The 16657-nt window shown below is 64.7% G+C and overlaps 2 protein-coding genes across 29 annotated transcripts in view; one reads left to right on the top strand and one right to left on the bottom strand.

The window, feature by feature from the left end:
• Positions 1-8681, top strand: part of RFLNA (refilin A) — a 16435-nt gene extending 7754 nt beyond the window's left edge. For both annotated transcript variants that reach the window (XM_078435930.2, XM_078435931.2), the window contains exons 2-3: positions 5253-5362; positions 7351-8681. In XM_078435930.2, coding sequence (XP_078292056.1) covers positions 5253-5362; positions 7351-7663 — 423 coding nt within the window. In that variant the 3' untranslated portion in view covers positions 7664-8681. The remainder of the gene's footprint in view (positions 1-5252; positions 5363-7350) is intronic.
• A 5366-nt stretch (positions 8682-14047) lies between these two features.
• Positions 14048-16657, bottom strand: part of NCOR2 (nuclear receptor corepressor 2) — a 166914-nt gene continuing 164304 nt past the window's right edge. For all 27 annotated transcript variants that reach the window (XM_081790600.1, XM_081790601.1, XM_081790602.1 and 24 more), the window contains 2 exons: positions 15753-15932; positions 14048-15197 (listed from right to left, as the gene is read on the bottom strand). In XM_081790600.1, the coding sequence (XP_081646726.1) occupies positions 15016-15197; positions 15753-15932 (362 nt within the window). In that variant the 3' untranslated portion in view covers positions 14048-15015. The remainder of the gene's footprint in view (positions 15198-15752; positions 15933-16657) is intronic.

The following is a 16657-nucleotide window of genomic DNA, read 5'->3' as shown; positions in this document are numbered from 1 at the left end:
GCAGCATCCAGGGGGTCTGGGCTGGTCCTGTCTCATCCGTGCATGGGACTCACTCGTTCCTCCCCTGCCTCCCAGAGCCGCAAAGGGACCTGAATCCCGCCAGGTCCCTGGCCAGCCCTGTGGTGTAGGCCTCACAAATGGCACAGCCTCATTTTATAGGTGGACAGACTGAGGCACAGACAGCAGCCGGCTGGGGGGCTCCCAGTGGGTTCTCTTTAGGGTAGAACAAGAATCTAGGCTTCCGGGGGGAAGGATCTGGGGGGCAGGTGAGGGCGGTGGGCTGCCTGGGGGCTTCCTTTGCTCCAGGCAGGCCCATGGCTGGTCGAGCAGGCGCAGCAGCCCTGGGCCCACCCCTCCCCCAGCCTCTCCCCGTCCCCCACTCCCAGTGACTCTCAGCAGAATGTGACCCGGTCTCTGAGGAGCCTTCTGGGGCCAGCGGCGTGCTTCCTTGGCCGCGAGACTTGCTTTCCTTGCCCCCGCTCCAGGCTGGCCGGATTCCGTGGGGCTGGCTGGCATTGCCATTTTGCTGTTCACATAACCCTGCATCCAGAAAGACTCAGCTTTGAGCTTCCGGACAGGCCGGTGGCAGCCGGGGAGGCCAGGTGCTGCGGGCTGCCGCTGTCTTCCCTTTGTGTCTGTCCCTGGAGCCCCGCGAGGCTGTCCTGGGGCCTCGGCGGTGACTTCTGGAGCCGTCTGGCCACCCAGGCCCGCTGGATGCCAGCCCGTGTCTGGGTTCTCGCTGGCTTCTCCAGTTTGGGTCGGTTTTAGATGTTTTTCCACTGGGGCCCTTTGGAAAACCGTGCCCAGAGCTCCAGCCTCCCCGCCCAGCCTGTGAAGTGAGCCTTGTCTCCTCTCCTGGCAGCCAGTCGGGGAGTGAGATCCGGCTGGAATGGGGCTGCTCTCGCGGGGCGCTCGGGGAGGTACCAGAAGGTCCGGCAGGTTTCTTTATCCTGGGTCGACCCCAGGGGGATCGAACTGGTCCGCTCCGAGAGCGCGTCGAAGGCCCTGCCTCGCCGAGCTATCTTCCCTGCTTCCCAGCGTGGGAGTGAGTCTTTCCCACTCCCACTCGTAGGGGAGGGGTGGGGAGAGCAGCGTGGGGTGATTAAAACCAGCCTCAGGCTTCCTCACTCTGTTTCCAGTCCTTCCGCTGATCTGGACAGAAGAAACCCCTCCAGAAACCTTAGGGCCCGTGTTCCCATCCCCTCGCACGCCTGCCTCATCTTCTGTTTTCTTCTGTGTCCGCAGGTCATCCGCTCTTGAACAAGTAGGCGCCCTGAGAGGCGCTGTGCCGCATCCAACCCTCACCGGGTCTGGTACCCGGTAGGCGTTCGGCACACTGTAGGTGCTCAGCAAACAGCGGGGGCTCAGCAGACACACGTACACATTTGCGAAAACGCCAGTCTGTAGATAATGCCTTTGGGGAGAGAGGATTCTTTTTAAAAGCATCAAGTCACGGAGTTTCAGAGCTGGGTCAGTTGGCTCAACCAGATGGGCCAGGGAGGATGCCAGAAGTGCCTCAAATCTTGTCACTGTCCCTCCCCCCCCCCCCCCCCTTTAAATTCAGTCTGGAAAGGTAGAAGCAACGTCGACTCAGAGCTCACAAGGGTGTGGCTTGTGCCCGTCTCCAGGGAGGACTCCCCACCCCGAACCTTCATGTGAGGGAGGACTCCTGATACAGCCAGTTCTTAAACAGCGTTTACTCGGTGCCAGGCACTGAGTCCGTGCTTGGACTCAGGCCTCACTGCGACCTGTCACCCACTCCAGGCACCAGGAGGCTGCTGGCCAGAGAGGGGGGTTGTCTGGCCCGAGTCACAAGGTGTATCGGCTTCCCATTGCTGCCGTGACAGACGGCCGCGTGGTGGCTTATAGCAACTGAAATGTATTCCTTCACGGTTCCAAAAAGTCAGACGTCTACCGTGGGTCTTACGGGCTAAAATCGAGGACTGGTTCCACTCCTTTCTGGAAGGGCCCAGGGGAGAATTGCTCCTTGTCTTTGTCACCTTCCAGAGGCTGCCTGAATCCCTTGGCTGGCGGCCCCTTCCCCCCATCCTGAGGCAACAGTGCAGCATTTGCAATCTGACTCCGGCCCCCTGCCTCTCTTAGGTGAGGACACCCCCCCTGCCATCACACCGGGCCGCCAGGTAGCCCAGGGGCCCCTCCCCATCTCGGGCCCCTGACCTTAGCACATCACAGTTCTTGGGTAAATTAGGGCATGCACATCTCTGGGGTGTTATTCCACCCGCCGTGCCCAGGAAGGGGGCAGACGTTGGCCCTTTGTGGGCCGCTCACTCTGTAAATGCCAGAGAGGCATGGGGCACTCTGGAACACTGTGATGGGCCGGGGAGGGGCTTCGAGTACCTGTGCGGATACCGCACAGGCTTGGACCTGGCCTTGGGGCTAACAAGTCAGCGGGGCTTCTTGGCACGTGTGAGTTCTCAATTCTCAACAGCACAGGCGCTGGGGGGTGCCCAGCCCTGGGTTAGACAGCCCCTCGGGTCCCGAACCTTACAGAGCCCCCGGCCTGGGGGTGACAGACACGCAAAGGGGTCACGGCAACGGAGGCAGCAGATGGGAGCCCCAGGGACCCCGGAGAGGGTGTGGGCAGGCAGGGAGGTGATGCCTGGGTTGCGCCGCACCGGACTAAGCGAGAAGGAACCAGAAAGACATTCCCAGTGCAGGAAGCAGCACGAACCGAGGCACAGAGGCAGCGGGAGCGTGGCCGAGGGATACGCGGGCGGAGGCCCGTGCAGGAAGTGCCCTGATCCTGTGTGCGAAGGGCAAAGCCTGCTCTGAGCGTCGTCACAGGGCAGGCCCTGGGGCCCCGGTGCCGGTCCCACGGGTGAGAGAGAGAGCCCGGGAGCAGGAGTGAGATCGTGGACCGTGGAGCCAGACCCCAGGGTTCGGACCCTCGTTCTGCCTCTTCCTGGCTGTACGGCCTCGAGCAAGTTCGTCACTCTGGGCCTCTGTTTCAGCATCTATAAAATGGGGGTCCAACGTAGCTCTCCTGTGGATGAGCGAACGCACGGAGCTCGGAAAGCATCGGCCGGCCGCTGTGACTTATCCTCATCCAGGCGAGGGCCGGGAGGACCTGGGCGGGGGGGGGGGGGGGGGGGACGGGAACAGGAAATCTCAAGTCGGTCCCGTCTTGTCCCCCGTAGGGGCGGGGGCTGGCCTGCGGGCTGAGCCCTCACTCCTGTGTACGAGGTCCCTCCAAACAGTAGGTAAACTAATACCCTTTAGGACGGTATGGTCCAAGAGAGCGTCCTGCCGTAGGGAGAATGTTCTAGATCTGCAACGGACCACGACCGCCTGTGCCTGTGAGCACTCGTAGTGCAGCCAGGGCGACCGAGGAACGGGATCTGTCATTTGCCGGTTTTTCATCAGGTTAAACCGCGGTCACCCCATGCAGCTAAGCAGCCACCGCCGTGGGCAGCCCAAGAGCAGCGTCCCCAGAGCGTGGGGGTTTCAGGAGGGGCACTGAAAAGCTCCCTCCGAGTGGGTCAGGTGTAGGCACGTGATTTACACGTGACCCCAGGCTTCGAGGACAGACCCGCCTCGGGCGGGGCTCCAGCAGGCGTTGGAGCGAAAAGGAAGGCGAGTCAGTTCTGAAGACTGAGCCCGTTCAGAGTGCAGGTGGAAAGGGGACACGGCAGGGGCCGGGGACTGGGCAGCGACGGACGGGCACCCGGGGGACTCGGCTCCCCCCGTCCCCCTCCCCGGTGGGTCCCAGCAGGCGGAGCGGGGCAGGAGGTGTGCTGGCGTCGGGTGCTGTGCGGGGCTGGGTCCCAGGACACGCGACCCGTGGGGCCAGGGTTCAACTCCGCTTCGTCCTTGAGATCCCACGTCAGGAGTCACTTCTGCGGGGAAGCCCTCCTCGATCTCCCGATGGTCAACGCCCCCTCTTCCCGGGGCCCTCGGAGCCCCAGCGACTGCAGCCCTCACCACAGTTGGGATGTTAGCCTGCTTGGGGGACCGTTTGCAGACTAGAGGAGGATCCCAGGCGGCGAGCCCCATAGGAGCAAGGACACCGAATTCTCCGTTCACCGTGGCAGCACAGCGCGGACCCAGGACAGCACATAGGCGCTCAGTACGTGAGCCGAAGGAAAGACCCACAGCCGTGTCCCCCGCCCGAGCTCACCGAGTGCTCGGCGTGGGCCCGTGGAGTTAGAGCAGACGCGGGCCGGGGGGTGGCCTGGCGTGGGGACGACGGTTACACGGCCTGGGCTACTTACACCGGGTAATGCTGTGTAACAAACATGCCCGAATGTGCAGTGGTACCCAGACGGCAGAGGTTTCCTTCTGGCCGTCCCTCCGTGTTCGTCGCGGGCTGACCGTGATGTCGAGACCCCGGTGGTCTGCCTTTCAGAGGAACCGGGGGGTCTCAGGCGACACGGCCTCCATCTTGAGCCTTCCGCCAGAAGGCAAGGTTGGCCGCAGAGGCCCTCACGCTGGCGTGACATCCCGGGCCCGGAGGTGACACGTGTCACAGGCACCTGTGTGCGCCCCTCCCCCACAGGGGGCTGGGAAGCGTGGCTGCCCGCACACAGGGGGACGGCAGAGGGCTGCAGCTCGCGGACGGCCGGGCTGGTGTTTGAGCCTCGCTGGCCACGCTGGGAAGTAAACGAGGGAGGAGAGAGGGCTGAGTGCTGGCGTGCGGACATGTGCAGGCCCCGGCTCCAGGCCCCGCCCCCCTGCAGCCGGGGTCCCAACGTCTCTGACCTAAGGAATGGGGTGAAGTATGGCTTGAGGTTGTGGCCGAGCCCCGAGGGGACCGCCGTGAGCTACCTGATGAGTCAGGTTTCAGCCACTTCCCGAGGATGTTCCCACCTGCTTGTCCCTCCCAGCAGATGTATCACAGCCCCGGGGAGCAGGGGGCGGGTGCTGCCCTCAGCCTCGGGCTGCGCTAGGCAGGGTCAGGAGCGAGGACCACCCGGTTTCAGCGTCTCACGAGCTCCCAGCTACGGCGTCACCAGAGGGCGGCCTGCGGGGCCCTGAGCTCAGACCCCTCCCGTGTGGTGTGAGCTGGGGGTTGCAGAAAGAGGCCCTTCCCACATCCCTGCGTGTGGGTGTCTGGGAACCGGGGGGTGGGGGGGGCAGGCCGGTGGGTGGGGAGCCGTGGGCCGTGCCAGGGACCCCACAGGGCAGGCTTCTGGACCGACCCAGGGCTGGGGCGGCCCCCTTGTGCCCAGTGGGGAGCTGAGGCCACAGTCCCAAAGGGCTGCGTAACCCCGTGTCCGTGGCTCTCCCCGCAGCCCCCGGCCCTGCCCCCGAGTTCCCCAGCGCTCGAGATGAGGCCCCGGATGCTGCCTGTGTCCTTCGGGGAGAGCATTGAGGTGCACCCGGAGCCCACGCACGAGATCCGGTGAGTGGGGCTGCTGGGCGGGGCGGGGGCGCGGCCGGTGCTGTCTAGGGTGCGGGGACCGGCCTGCGGGCCCAGCAGGCTCCCCCCGACTCTGAGCGCTGCTCCCTGAGGAGGCAAGACCGTGTACGTGGCCACAGATGAACTGATTCTAAGAGACTGTGACCCGAGGGTCCCTTCTCTGTCCCCGGTGCTCCAGGCCTGCTTCCAGCCACATCCCCACCACCCTTCTCCCCAAGTCTGGCTGATTTTATTTTAATCCAACCTTCCAGAATGTTTGCACCGTGGCCAACACTCACACGCCCAACGTGCCTCCCTCCCTCCCTCCTCCCGTCCTGCCAGATTTCTCTGGTATCTGTGACTGAACCACGCAGGCAACGTGGGACCCCCTTTTCAGCGCAGGCTGCCCCAGGGGTCACGTGAATGCGGGCTTCGTCTGTGTTCCTGGGACCGTAGTTCTCCTTTGTCTACTCGGGAGTCCTTGCACTGCACGTGGCTTAGGGGTGTCCCACGTTCAGGACATCTGGGTTAGGTGACCCCGCCGGGAGCTTTCCTCCACGGATTTGCCCTCCTAAGAGGGCTTCTGAGGCTCAGCGTTCCAGAAGGTGGAGTCCAGGGGCCATGGGTCTCGCCCGCATAGCCGCAGGACTCTCAGTCGGATTTGTCCACGTCACCCCGGGCCAGCCAGGGAGACCCTGCCTCCTGCCCCTCCAGCTCTGGATGTGGTCGCAGGAGACAGATGGCTCTACTCTACAGTTTGTTCTCCCCTCGTTATTTAAATGCCAACTGAGACTTTCAGCCGCCCCCTCGAGGGTGGATGAGGGCTGCCTTGTTCCCTTCTGGAACTGATCATCTATGGGGGTGTGGTGGGGGACGGGGGGCTTATCATTTGTGGGGGTGCAGTGGGGGATGGGGAGTTTATCTGTGGGGGTGTGGTGGGGGACGGGGGGCTTATCTGTGGGGGTGTGGTGGGGGATGGGGGCTTATCATCTGTGGGGGGTGTGGTGGGGGATGGGCTTATCTGTGGGGGTGCAGTGGGGACGGGGGGCTTATCATCTGTGGGGATGCAGTGGGGGATGCGGAGTTTATCTGTGGGGGTGTGGTGGGGGTGGGGGGCTTATCTGTGGGGGTGCGGTGAGGATCGAGGGGAGCCGATCACCTGTAGGGGTGGGGTGGGGGACGAGGCTAAAATCCCCACCCTTGGGCGACTTCTGCTTCCAGTTTGGTTCTGGGAGTTCTGGAAGCAGGGGCCGTGGGCCACTGACAGGGGCTGCTGGTCACTCGTAGGGAGGGGGTCGCTCATCTAGGGGGTGCTGAGGCTGCTTCGGGGGAAACTTATTTTGATGTCATTTCCAACTTTCAGAAAAGTTGCAGGGAGGGGACAAGGAGCCCCCGTGTGCTCCGTTAAACGGATTCACTGGTTTGCATTTTGGCCCGTTTGCTCGGACATCTGCAAACTCTCCCCCTCTACGTAGAAGAAACTTTTTTTCTGACCCATTTGAGAGGAAGTTGATGGCATCCTAGATCTAGTGCCCTCCTAAGAACAGGGACATCCTCTCACGTAGTGACAGAAGGCCATCAAGCTCAGCACCGTCGAGGGCAGAACCCCACCGCCCTCCTCCTCCCTGCACAGTCACGTTTCATCCGTTGTCCCCAAATGTCCTCTTAGGGCATACTTTTAGCCCAACTCGGCATCCAATCGGGGTCACCTGTTGCACTGAGCGGTCCCACCTCTTTCGAGCCCTTTCTCCAAGCTGGCAAGCCCCCTCTGCCCTTCTTTGGCCTGTGGCCTCGACATCTGGGAAGAGCCCGGTGGTGTGGAGGGTCCGGTTCACGGAGCTCCCGGCCCTGGACCGCGCGGGGGCGGGGGGGGGGGGGGGGGGGGGGGGGAGGAGGGCCGGGAGCGGGGGGGGGGGGAGGGGGGGGGCCCGGGGTGACGGGCCCGCCCCCGTCCCGGGCTCACCCTGCCTCTCCCGCCCGCCCCGCCCCAGCTGCAACTCCGAGGTCAAGTACGCCTCCGAGAGGCACTTCCGGGACAATGTCTTCTACGCGCCCGTGCCCACGGTCACGGCCTACAGCGAGACCATCGTGGCGGCGCCCAACTGCACGTGGCGCAACTACCGCAGCCAGCTGACCCTGGAGCCGCGGCCCCGCGCCCTGCACTTCCGCAGCACCACCATCATCTTCCCCAAGCGCGCCAGGAGCACTTTCCGGACCACCCTGCACTGCAGCCTGGGCCGGCCCAGCCGCCGCTTCACGTCCAGCGTGCAGCTCCAGCTCCTCCTGGGGCCCGCGGCGCTCTGACCGGGCGGGGCCGCCCACCCCCGACCCCGCAGCGACCTTGGGCTGGGGGGGCCCCCAAGGACAGACCGCGTGGCTCAGCCTGGAGCCGGGCACGAGGGAGGTGGGGTGGACTCGGTGACCACGTCTGTTCCGTGGGCACGACAGCGGGGGACGCGGCATGGGCGTGGCTCCCCGAAGCGCTCCGGACCGGGGCGGGGGGAGGGGCTTGCGGTAGGTGGGGTGGCCCCCCCACCCCCGGGGGTCCCCGAGAGAAGAAGGCGTGCGACCGGACCGCGGCGGGCCCTTAGGGCGGAGACCAGCCTCGGTCGGAGGGACTGGCGCCGCCCCCCGAGACCCCGGCCACCCCGTCTGACCGGGGCTGGTGGCCTGGCTCCCAGGCCACGTGCCGTCCAGGCACCCTCGCTTCCTGGGAAGAGGGGTCTCCAGAGCGGGCCAGCGCCCTCTGGTGGCGGCTGAGCCAGGAGGGCGGGCAAAGGCCGGCCGGTGAGGCCAGGGCCAGCGCTGGTAGAGACCTTGCCGCAGCTGTTGGCCGTGTGCCGGGGCGGAGGCTTTCGGGCACGGCCCGCCTCAGTTGAGGCCTTGGCGCTCCGCGTCGGGAGCCTCGCCCCCAGGGCGTCCCTGCTAACCTCTGTCCGCGCAACCTCTCCAGGATCAGGACTCTCGCGCCAGAGCCTTCCCGCCAGGCGCCAAGGGGAGGCATCGAAGCTCTCGGAACGTCCGCCGTCACCTGCGTGGGGCTCCGGGCCCAGCTGCTTAACGAGATGCCGTGGCGGTGGCTGCCCTGGGTCAGGCCGCCCGCTTCCACACGCGGTGATTCCACACGCGCTGTCCCCAGTGCTGCTGGGTTCCCGTCGCACGTGCTGCCAGGGCAGGCGGGGAGCCAGGGGCCACGGTCTGGTGCTGCCCCGGACGGGTGCCCCAGAAACTCCCCAGTGTGGCCTCGGAGGGGCCCTCTGGCCTGAATGGACCCGGTGGGTAAGGGGACTCCCCTCCCACTCCCTTGTTCATCCCCCACGACGGGGGGGGGGGGGGGGGGGGGGGGGGGCAGAAAGGCTCTCCCACATGGTGGGGGTGGGGGTGAGAGAACAACCCAGAGCCTATGTCCAAGAGAGGCAAGTGCCTGATCTATTTTTATATGTCTACACCCGGTGCATGTTCTCTCCAGAGAGTCCGATTAACAAAAATAACTTAAGAACTTGATTGATTATCTTAATAAAATGTGCAGACCCAGAGAGGCTCCCTGTTCTGTGTTCCCGAGCCCCTCGGATCCCATGGGGTGGGGCAGGTTTTCACAGGCCCCCGTGCTCTGTGGCCGCCCCCCTTTTCCCACCTGGCCGTAGCTTCCCCTTGGCTTCTCCTCTGCTCACGGGGAGCAGGGCGGTATACTCAGAAGGCACGGACCCCTGTGCCCAGCGTGCACTGGCTTCCCCCAAGGGCCAGTGCCAGGCCCCACCCTGGGACTTGGGTCTGGGGGCGGTTCTGGGGTGGGAGGCCTTGGGACTCTGCATTTGTGGGTGCCCAAGTGCTTTGTGTTCTGCGTCCCAGCCCCCTGCGCTGATGCCCCCGGAGAAGGGCCCCAGCCGCCTCTGCAAAGAAGCTGGTCCCAACCCACGTTAGCACTCGTTTCTCTCCGTCTTGTCCATACCTCTGGAGGGGTCTCCGGGGCCCCAACTGTCCGTGCAGTTAGGGAGGCACGCGGCGGCCAAAGGACAGTGGCCTCTGGGAATCAGAACGTCAGACTGGAATGTGCCCCAGAGGGGCGCACAGAGGGGCGCACAGCCTGAGAGAGCCCAGCCGGTTTCGGGTCGGGCTTCCGCACGCTGGGGGCTGCTTTGTGCCTAACGAGTTCAGATGTACAAGCTGGACTGCGATCCCAACGCTGATCTGCCTCGCCACCTGGGGGAAAATGGGGTGGGTTTCCTGACACGAGCAGTTGGGGGGGGGGGCCCACGAATCCAGTGACCTTGGAGGTGCCCCTGGGGTGCCCTTCAAGATCGAACTTTCCACGCACGCGATTAGCTGACGGCCTCCGGCTGCAGCTTTCCAGCCGCGGGCAGGACCCTCTAGCAGGCGTCTTTGCCCTCGGGGGACTGAGACTGTCTCTCCCTTTCTCTTTCACGTTGTCGTCACCTGCCTCGGCGTGTCGCGGAAGACAGGTAACACGCGCGCCTGGGAGACGAGAGCGAGCCCACTTGCACTCAAGTGTCTCCGAACGTCGTTTTGACCACGTGGATAGCTTTTGCCTTTCCCTAATGACACCGGGAATCCCAGACTGCTCCTCGTACACAGGGGCTCAGTGAGGCCCAACCTGGGAGGAGGAGAAAGCGGGGAGCAAGGCAGCTGCCCGTAAGGCCCCCGAGGGCTCCCCGGCTTTCCTGGGAACCCAGAGGACCTGGAGGTCAGGGGGAAAGTGTTACCAGTGTTGTCTAGATCCCTGGGATTTCCACCTCCAAAATAGAGACTGCAAAGGCCCTTCCACACCCCCCCCCCCCGTCCCCCACACATCTCAGAGAGGCAGGTGTCACTCACGAAGTCCCCTGGGGAGCAGGAGACGACACCGAGCATGGATCCAGTGGCTGGAAAAAGAGCTTCATGTCTCTACCAAATGGGCACATGGTCTTACCTCCCAGGCTGCGGGAGACGAGAATTCACGCTGGTCAGGCCTCTGCTGCAGCCGAACCAAGTTGGGACCCTTCTCGGGGGGGGGGGGGGGGGGGGGGGGGCAGGGCAGGGTGTCCACTGCTCATGCTGGGGCGGGAACACTTCAAATGTCTGAGGGCCGGCTCCGGCCCCAAACGCCCCTCCTGACCTCTGCTGGGGTCACTCTTGCCGGTTCACACTCACAAGCCTCAGATCAAACTCAGCAACCCCCTCCTCCAAACGGGCGTCCCCATCATCTGGATCGACGCCGTCCCGTCCCCTCCTCCCGAGTTGAGAGTGACAAGCACAGCAGCCCAGGCAGCCAGCAAAGCCCTCGGAGCTGAGCCGCGCACTCTGTCTGAGGGCAGTGGGCCTGCTGTCAGCGTTGTTCTAGCACATTCCATCCTCGCGGTGACCCTGAGAGGCAGCTGGCGAGAAGTCCTAATGAGGAAGCGGGGCCTGGCCTGCCTGCCTCCGGAGGAGGTGAGAAGGAAGGACCGTCTGTCACAGGGCCGCCAAAGCCTCCCGGCTTCCTGGGGGATGCATCAGAACGGTGGCCGTCCTTAGCCTTCTCAAGGACAGAATGGCCAGGGCGCCCCCCCCCCCCCCCGCCCGCTGCTGGCGATCCCCGTTTGCTCCTTTATCAGACCCATTTTGTCTGTTCCCTGCCGGGTCCCCTCGTCCGACACCCGCACCGGTGAGTGAGCAGTGTTCTCTACAAGAGAACTAACATGGCACGCTGTCCCGTTTTACAGAGGAGGAAACTGAGGCACAGCAGGTTCAAATGACTTGGAGTCCCACAGCCATGAAGTGGCAGGGGGAGGACGGAACCGGGCAGCTGGCCTCGGGCGGCCTCCTCGCGTGCCCTGCCCACTCCCGGGGGGCTCTGTCTTGCCCTTCTCTGCTGCGCTGCCCCCCGTCCTGGTCCCTCACGGGCCTGCCTCAGAGGCTTCTCCCTCTCAACCCACCCTTGCAAGCTCACGATCACCCCAATTGCAGAAAACCAGCAAATTACCTTGTTGGGTCTCCTTCCTTCTCAGGAAATCCTGGGTCCCCACGCTGACCTATGTGTGGCCGCCCTGGGCTCCCAAAGGTCCCCGGCCGGGTCTCGCCTCCCAGCCTTTGCCCACACACGTTGCCTCCATTCAGCCCACCCTCGCCCCAAGAGCTACCGCCTCCAGGAAGCCACCCTGACTGCTCCAGTTATCACGGTGTCTGCGTCACCCAGCCCTGGGAGGGCTTGTTGTGAGCCAAGCCCAGTGCCCTGGGGACCAGTCTGTTCCTGTCCCCGCCGAGGGCGGCAGCTCTTTTGGCCGGGCGTCCTTCCATGGAGCTTCTTGTGCCCTGACTGGAGACTCCCTGGCCAAACAGAAGGTTCTAGGCACGGGTCAAGCTCCGGCCTCGGGCTCCCACTCCCGCGGGGGCTGCAGGCCACCCCATCAGAAACCCCTGTGCTGCTTGTTGAAAACACAGATTCTTGGGCCCCACCCCCGACCTACAGACTCATATTCATTTTCTCTAGTGGGGGCCCAGGAATCTGCATTCAACCGACTTCCCAATGTCCTAAAACACGCAGACGTTTGCCAACAACTCCCCTTCCCTTTACAAATCACACTGTGGCTTTCTAGGAGATCTGCTCCTCACAGAGTCCGTTCAGCTTAACACAGTCGCCAGGGAGGCTCGGTCAACAACTGGGCTGGAAAGGAAGAACACGAGCTCTGCCCTTGAGGGGTTCTGTCCAACTTGAGACGTGCAGTGTGTTATCAGAAAGCCGGGGGGACAAGAAAATGGAGAGGGATAACGAGTTCTTAGAGGAGGCAATGTCCCAGCTGGGTTTTAACGTGTGTGTAGGAGTTTTCCACGGAGATGAGGGTCAGGGGAACACCACAGGCCACTGCCTTAAAGACGGAACAGTGAGAAAACCAAACAAGATGGGGGTGGAATGAACGCCGGGGGTTGAGGACTGGCCGGTAGGCTGGAGGTCAGGGCGGGTCCTCTGTAGGCACCAGGAGGCCACGAGTTCTCTCTACACCCTGCAGACACCCCGTGTTGGGTCCGGGCCACCGGTGCTCAGAGAAGACAGACAGGTGCCAGACGGTGTCAACTCTGAGGCCACAGAGACAGGGGGCTGGTGGAGAGGACCATGTGGGCGGAGACTTGAGCCCTCACCCCCGTATCACTCTGCGTGGTTGAGGGAGGTGCCATGGGATCCTGGGTAGCACCGGCATGCGTGGCCAAGCCCTGGTGGCTGGTGTGGCCAACACAAGCTGGCCCATCCTGGATTCCAGATGGGGGCAGGTCTACACCCGGAGTGGGGGGAGGCCTGTGGTCAGGACAGGGCCCTTTGCTGGCTTGACACTGCCACCTGCCTGCCAGCCTCAGTACTGCAGCCCAAGTACCGAGCTGAAGCCTGGAGGGGCGGCCGTGAGGCCCGCTGCCGCTGTGGGGGGAGGGGGGCACGCAGAACATTCCGGAGGCTAGACAGTCACAACTGCACACTCACATCTTGACTCAGGGCGCAGGCTTGCAGGATAGACAGGGAGACACACAGGGCCGGGGAGGCTCGTGGGCAGTGTCCCCTGCGCGCTCTGACCCCTCCTCCACCCCTACCCACCACCCCTAAATCATGGGACCTCCCAGGTACACACCCCGAGGAGGTGGGGTGCTGGCCACCAGGGAAACTGGGCACCACTCACGTGGAGGTTGGGCAGGGGACAGCACTTGCTGCGGCCAGCGTACCCGTGTCTGGCCCAAGTCCTGTGGGGGCCCCTCCGATGTGCTGAACGGGGACAGCTGGTGTGGGACAGGACCACCCCCCCCGCCCCCCCAACTGGGCCCACGGCCATCCTTGCTGGCAAGGCCCCATCAGAGTCCTGGAAGCCGGTTCCAAACTGCATAAACACCATCCCCTTGGCCAGACACGGCGGCCTGTTCACAAGTCCGCTGGGCCAGGGTGGCCCCTCTCTGGGTATTCGAGGGGTGTCCGTCCCTGGACGGGCCAAGGGGCCGGCAGCCCCGGGCCGGGGACAGGGTGGGTTCCAGGACCACGACACCCAGGCTCGGCACGAGGGGCACCCGGGGGCCCACGGCACACACCCACACACGTGCCAGGCACACAGACAGGACGCTGGGCAGTGAGGACCCCTGAGTGCCCTTCCAGAGCCAGGCGCCCGGCCCGACGGGGCAGACGAGGTGCTGCGGAGAGGGGCGGGGGAGGGGCCCCAGCGAGGCTGCCCCCAGCATCCGCCACGGCGACGGATTGCAGCCTTTCCAGAACTCGGGCTGTGTTCGCGACGCACACAGGAAGCCAGAGCGGGGACGCTCCGACCAAAACCACAAGCAGCGGCCCGGCAGCCGTTTCCGGACCCGAGAGGCCGAGGGCTGTCTCCCTTGTGCCTCGCATCGAAGACGGCGGTGACGACAAAGGCCCCGTGTCCTCACGACCCCCGGCGGGAGTGGCCGCAAGCGTATTTAGCAAGGGACGCCCGGCGACGGTCATCGGGACGCGCCCTGTGACCCCTCCCCAGGCGTGCACGCTCCTCACCTTCCCCCACGTGTACGGACGCCCTCACGGTGACATTCTCGCCACGGATGGAGCTATTCACCTGCCAAGGGGACGGGCCTGGTGACTTCAGGGGGGATGTGTCTTTGCCCCTCCGGGGTCACACTCGCACTGTCCCCCCAAGCCCCCAGTCGCCTGCCCCGTGGCCGTGCAGTCCGAGGCAGAGAAGAAGCCTTCGTCGCTCGAGTATAATTCGCTTTTTAATGAGAACAACGTGTGTAAATGACAGAATGCCACCGCCGTGCGCAGATGGCGGTCACAGAACACCCATCAAATTCCTTCTGCCCAAGGAAGGGCGGGGGGGGGGAGGACGAAGGGGCGCCCGCGAGCCGGCAGCCCCCGGCCCCCTCAGGCCCGCGGACGATGGGGTCACCGATGGCGGCCTGCACACGCCTCCTGAACGGTAAGCAGAGATGGAAAAGCACAGCAGCAATAATACTGGGTCAAGTCCTTCCTCGCGTAAAACATCTGAACTAATTCATCAAAGGTATCAAAAATATACCCTGTAAACCAATACATCATGTACACCTGCCTTTCCTTCCCACCGCCGCGGCAACCATGTGTGAGAACAAACGGTCCGGTCCCTCCGAGCCTCCGCTCGCCCCAGACCCCACCTGGCCCTCTCGCCCGCCCATCTGGCCTCACTGGGTCGGCGGCAGTCTCGCTGACCGGGAACGAGAGCGCCGGGGGCTGGACAGCGCCTGTGTCCGTCTGTCCAGAGCGATAAGCGGAATGGGGACGGAGGGAGGGTGCTGCTAGCTCAGTTTAGACTTTGGTTCCAAATGCGTTAAGGGGGGAGGCAGTGGCATGGGAGGTGCGTGGTCATCCTGCTTTGGGTCCCTGGCCGCCCCGGCTGCGTGCGTGTGGCCGCCACACGCCGCCGCGCCCCCTCCCTGGCCCCTCCCCTCCCGAGCACCAGGTAAACATCCCCTGAGTAAGGTCACTGCACAGGGCCAGCCCGGGGCGGGAGTCGTAGTTAAGGCTTTAGACAGGCAAGGATGCCGGCTCTGGACGGACGGACGGACAGGCGCGCAGGCAGACTCAGGGGCTCCTTCCTCGGTGGGGGGGGGGTCGGCAGCGGCCCCCTCCTTGCCCGGCTGCTCTGGCCGCTGGCTGGGCTCCGGCACCGCCCCCCAGCCCGTTCTGACGGTCACTCGCTGTCGGAGAGCGTCTCGTACTGTGAGCAGAGCAGCGGCTTGGGCTCCTCATCCCAGGCGTGGTGGGGACCGGCAAGGGGCCCGCTGCCCGCGGGGAGGCCAGGCGGGGGTGGGGAGGCCATGACACCCGCCTGCAGCCGCATGATCAGGGGGTTGTAGGGAAACGGTGTTGAACCTGCCGGAAAAGACCAGGAGAAACGACCGGGAGGCCCCCTGTGAGCTGGGCACTGCCCGTGGGCCCACCTGCCGACCACGCTGGGGACTGGGCCGGCCTCCCACGTCTGGCCACTGTCCCGGTGTCACTCCCGCGAGTGGCTCAAAGCTGCCCACCTCTCCCCACCGACACCACTTCCCCCCCACCGTGCCCGGGGCCAGCTGTCGCCGGGACGGGGAGGGGCCTCCTTGCTGTTCCCGTGCCCTCGCCCCTCGGGTCTGTCCTCTTGCAGGCGCTTTCCACCTAGAACCTTCCAGGGGCTCCTTGTGCCCGTGAAGAAAACCCAGCTTCCCGCAACCTGCCAAGCCCATGGGATCGGCCTTCTCCACTCACTCCCCGAACCTTCCCTCCTCTCTGGTCAGGGCCAGAGGCCAGACCACGCACTCTGCACACAGTAGGCGCTCAGGCTGCTGGCCAGGCCCAGTGCAGATGCTCCCCCCGACCCCACCCAGGGGACCTGCGCACTGTGCTGGGGACAGCGACAGGCCCGCCCAAGCACCGCGCCCTGCCGCCCACCTGCGGACGAGGGCCGGTCCTCCCACACGCGGTTGGTGAGTGGGGTCCGGCGGTTGCAGTCCCCCTCCGAATGCACCGAGGAGACGGAGGGCGGCCGGTCCCCGGACGCCAGGCCCGGGGCCGGGGACTTGGCTTTGCGGCTGCTGGGTCTGCCAGAGACTTTGGCCTTCCCGCCACCACCTGCAGGAGAACACACGGGAAGGGGCCACGTTGGACTGTGCAGACGACACTCACAGGGCGGGGGGCAAAGGGGGGGGGGGGTTGGGCGGGGGTGGGGGTGGGGCCGGGGCGGGGGTGGGTGAGGCCCTGGACGCCTGCCTCCCAGGCCCCCACAGAGGAGAGAACAGCAGCTCAGCCCTGCTGAGAAGCCAAGGTCGACCAGATGGACAGACCCAGAACCGACTAGGGAAGTGAGCTGAACTACTTTCAAAGCCCCCTCGGGCCGCCCTGAGGCCCACCCATCCACCCAGGGGCTGATACCCCGAACACGAGGCCTCAGGCCTCTGACTTGCCCCTGACCATTGCCCCAGGGCCGTACCAGGGCCGGGAAGGCTGTAGACCTTCCACAGAGAAGCCAGGACCCCAGAGGCCAGGCCTGGGCCCCCATTAAATCCAGAATCTTCCTGGGACCAGACTGTCCAGGTCAGACAAACGGGCCTGAGGTCTCCTTGCACAGTCCTCGTTCAGATATGCAGAGTGTTGCTCAGGGACATGGGGCAGATGGGGAGCTGGCCCCTGTGCTCTCCCTGACTCATCTGAGTTTGGGGCTGGCACACAGACACCGGTCTCCTCCCCCTCAGGTCCCAGGCCAGCCAGGGACACACACGGTGGCCCCAGCAGATGCGGAGCCAATGGGCCTGGCTGCCAAGAGCCCAGGGGTCCCCTTGACCCACACAGAGGCGGGT

This window comes from Panthera onca, chromosome D3, assembly GCF_046562875.1.
Source record: "Panthera onca isolate mPanOnc1 chromosome D3, mPanOnc1 haplotype 2, whole genome shotgun sequence".
Taxonomy (NCBI): Eukaryota; Metazoa; Chordata; class Mammalia; order Carnivora; family Felidae; genus Panthera; species Panthera onca.
The sequence above is the reverse complement of the archived record's forward strand: the minus strand, read 5'-3'. Positions and strand labels throughout refer to the sequence as shown.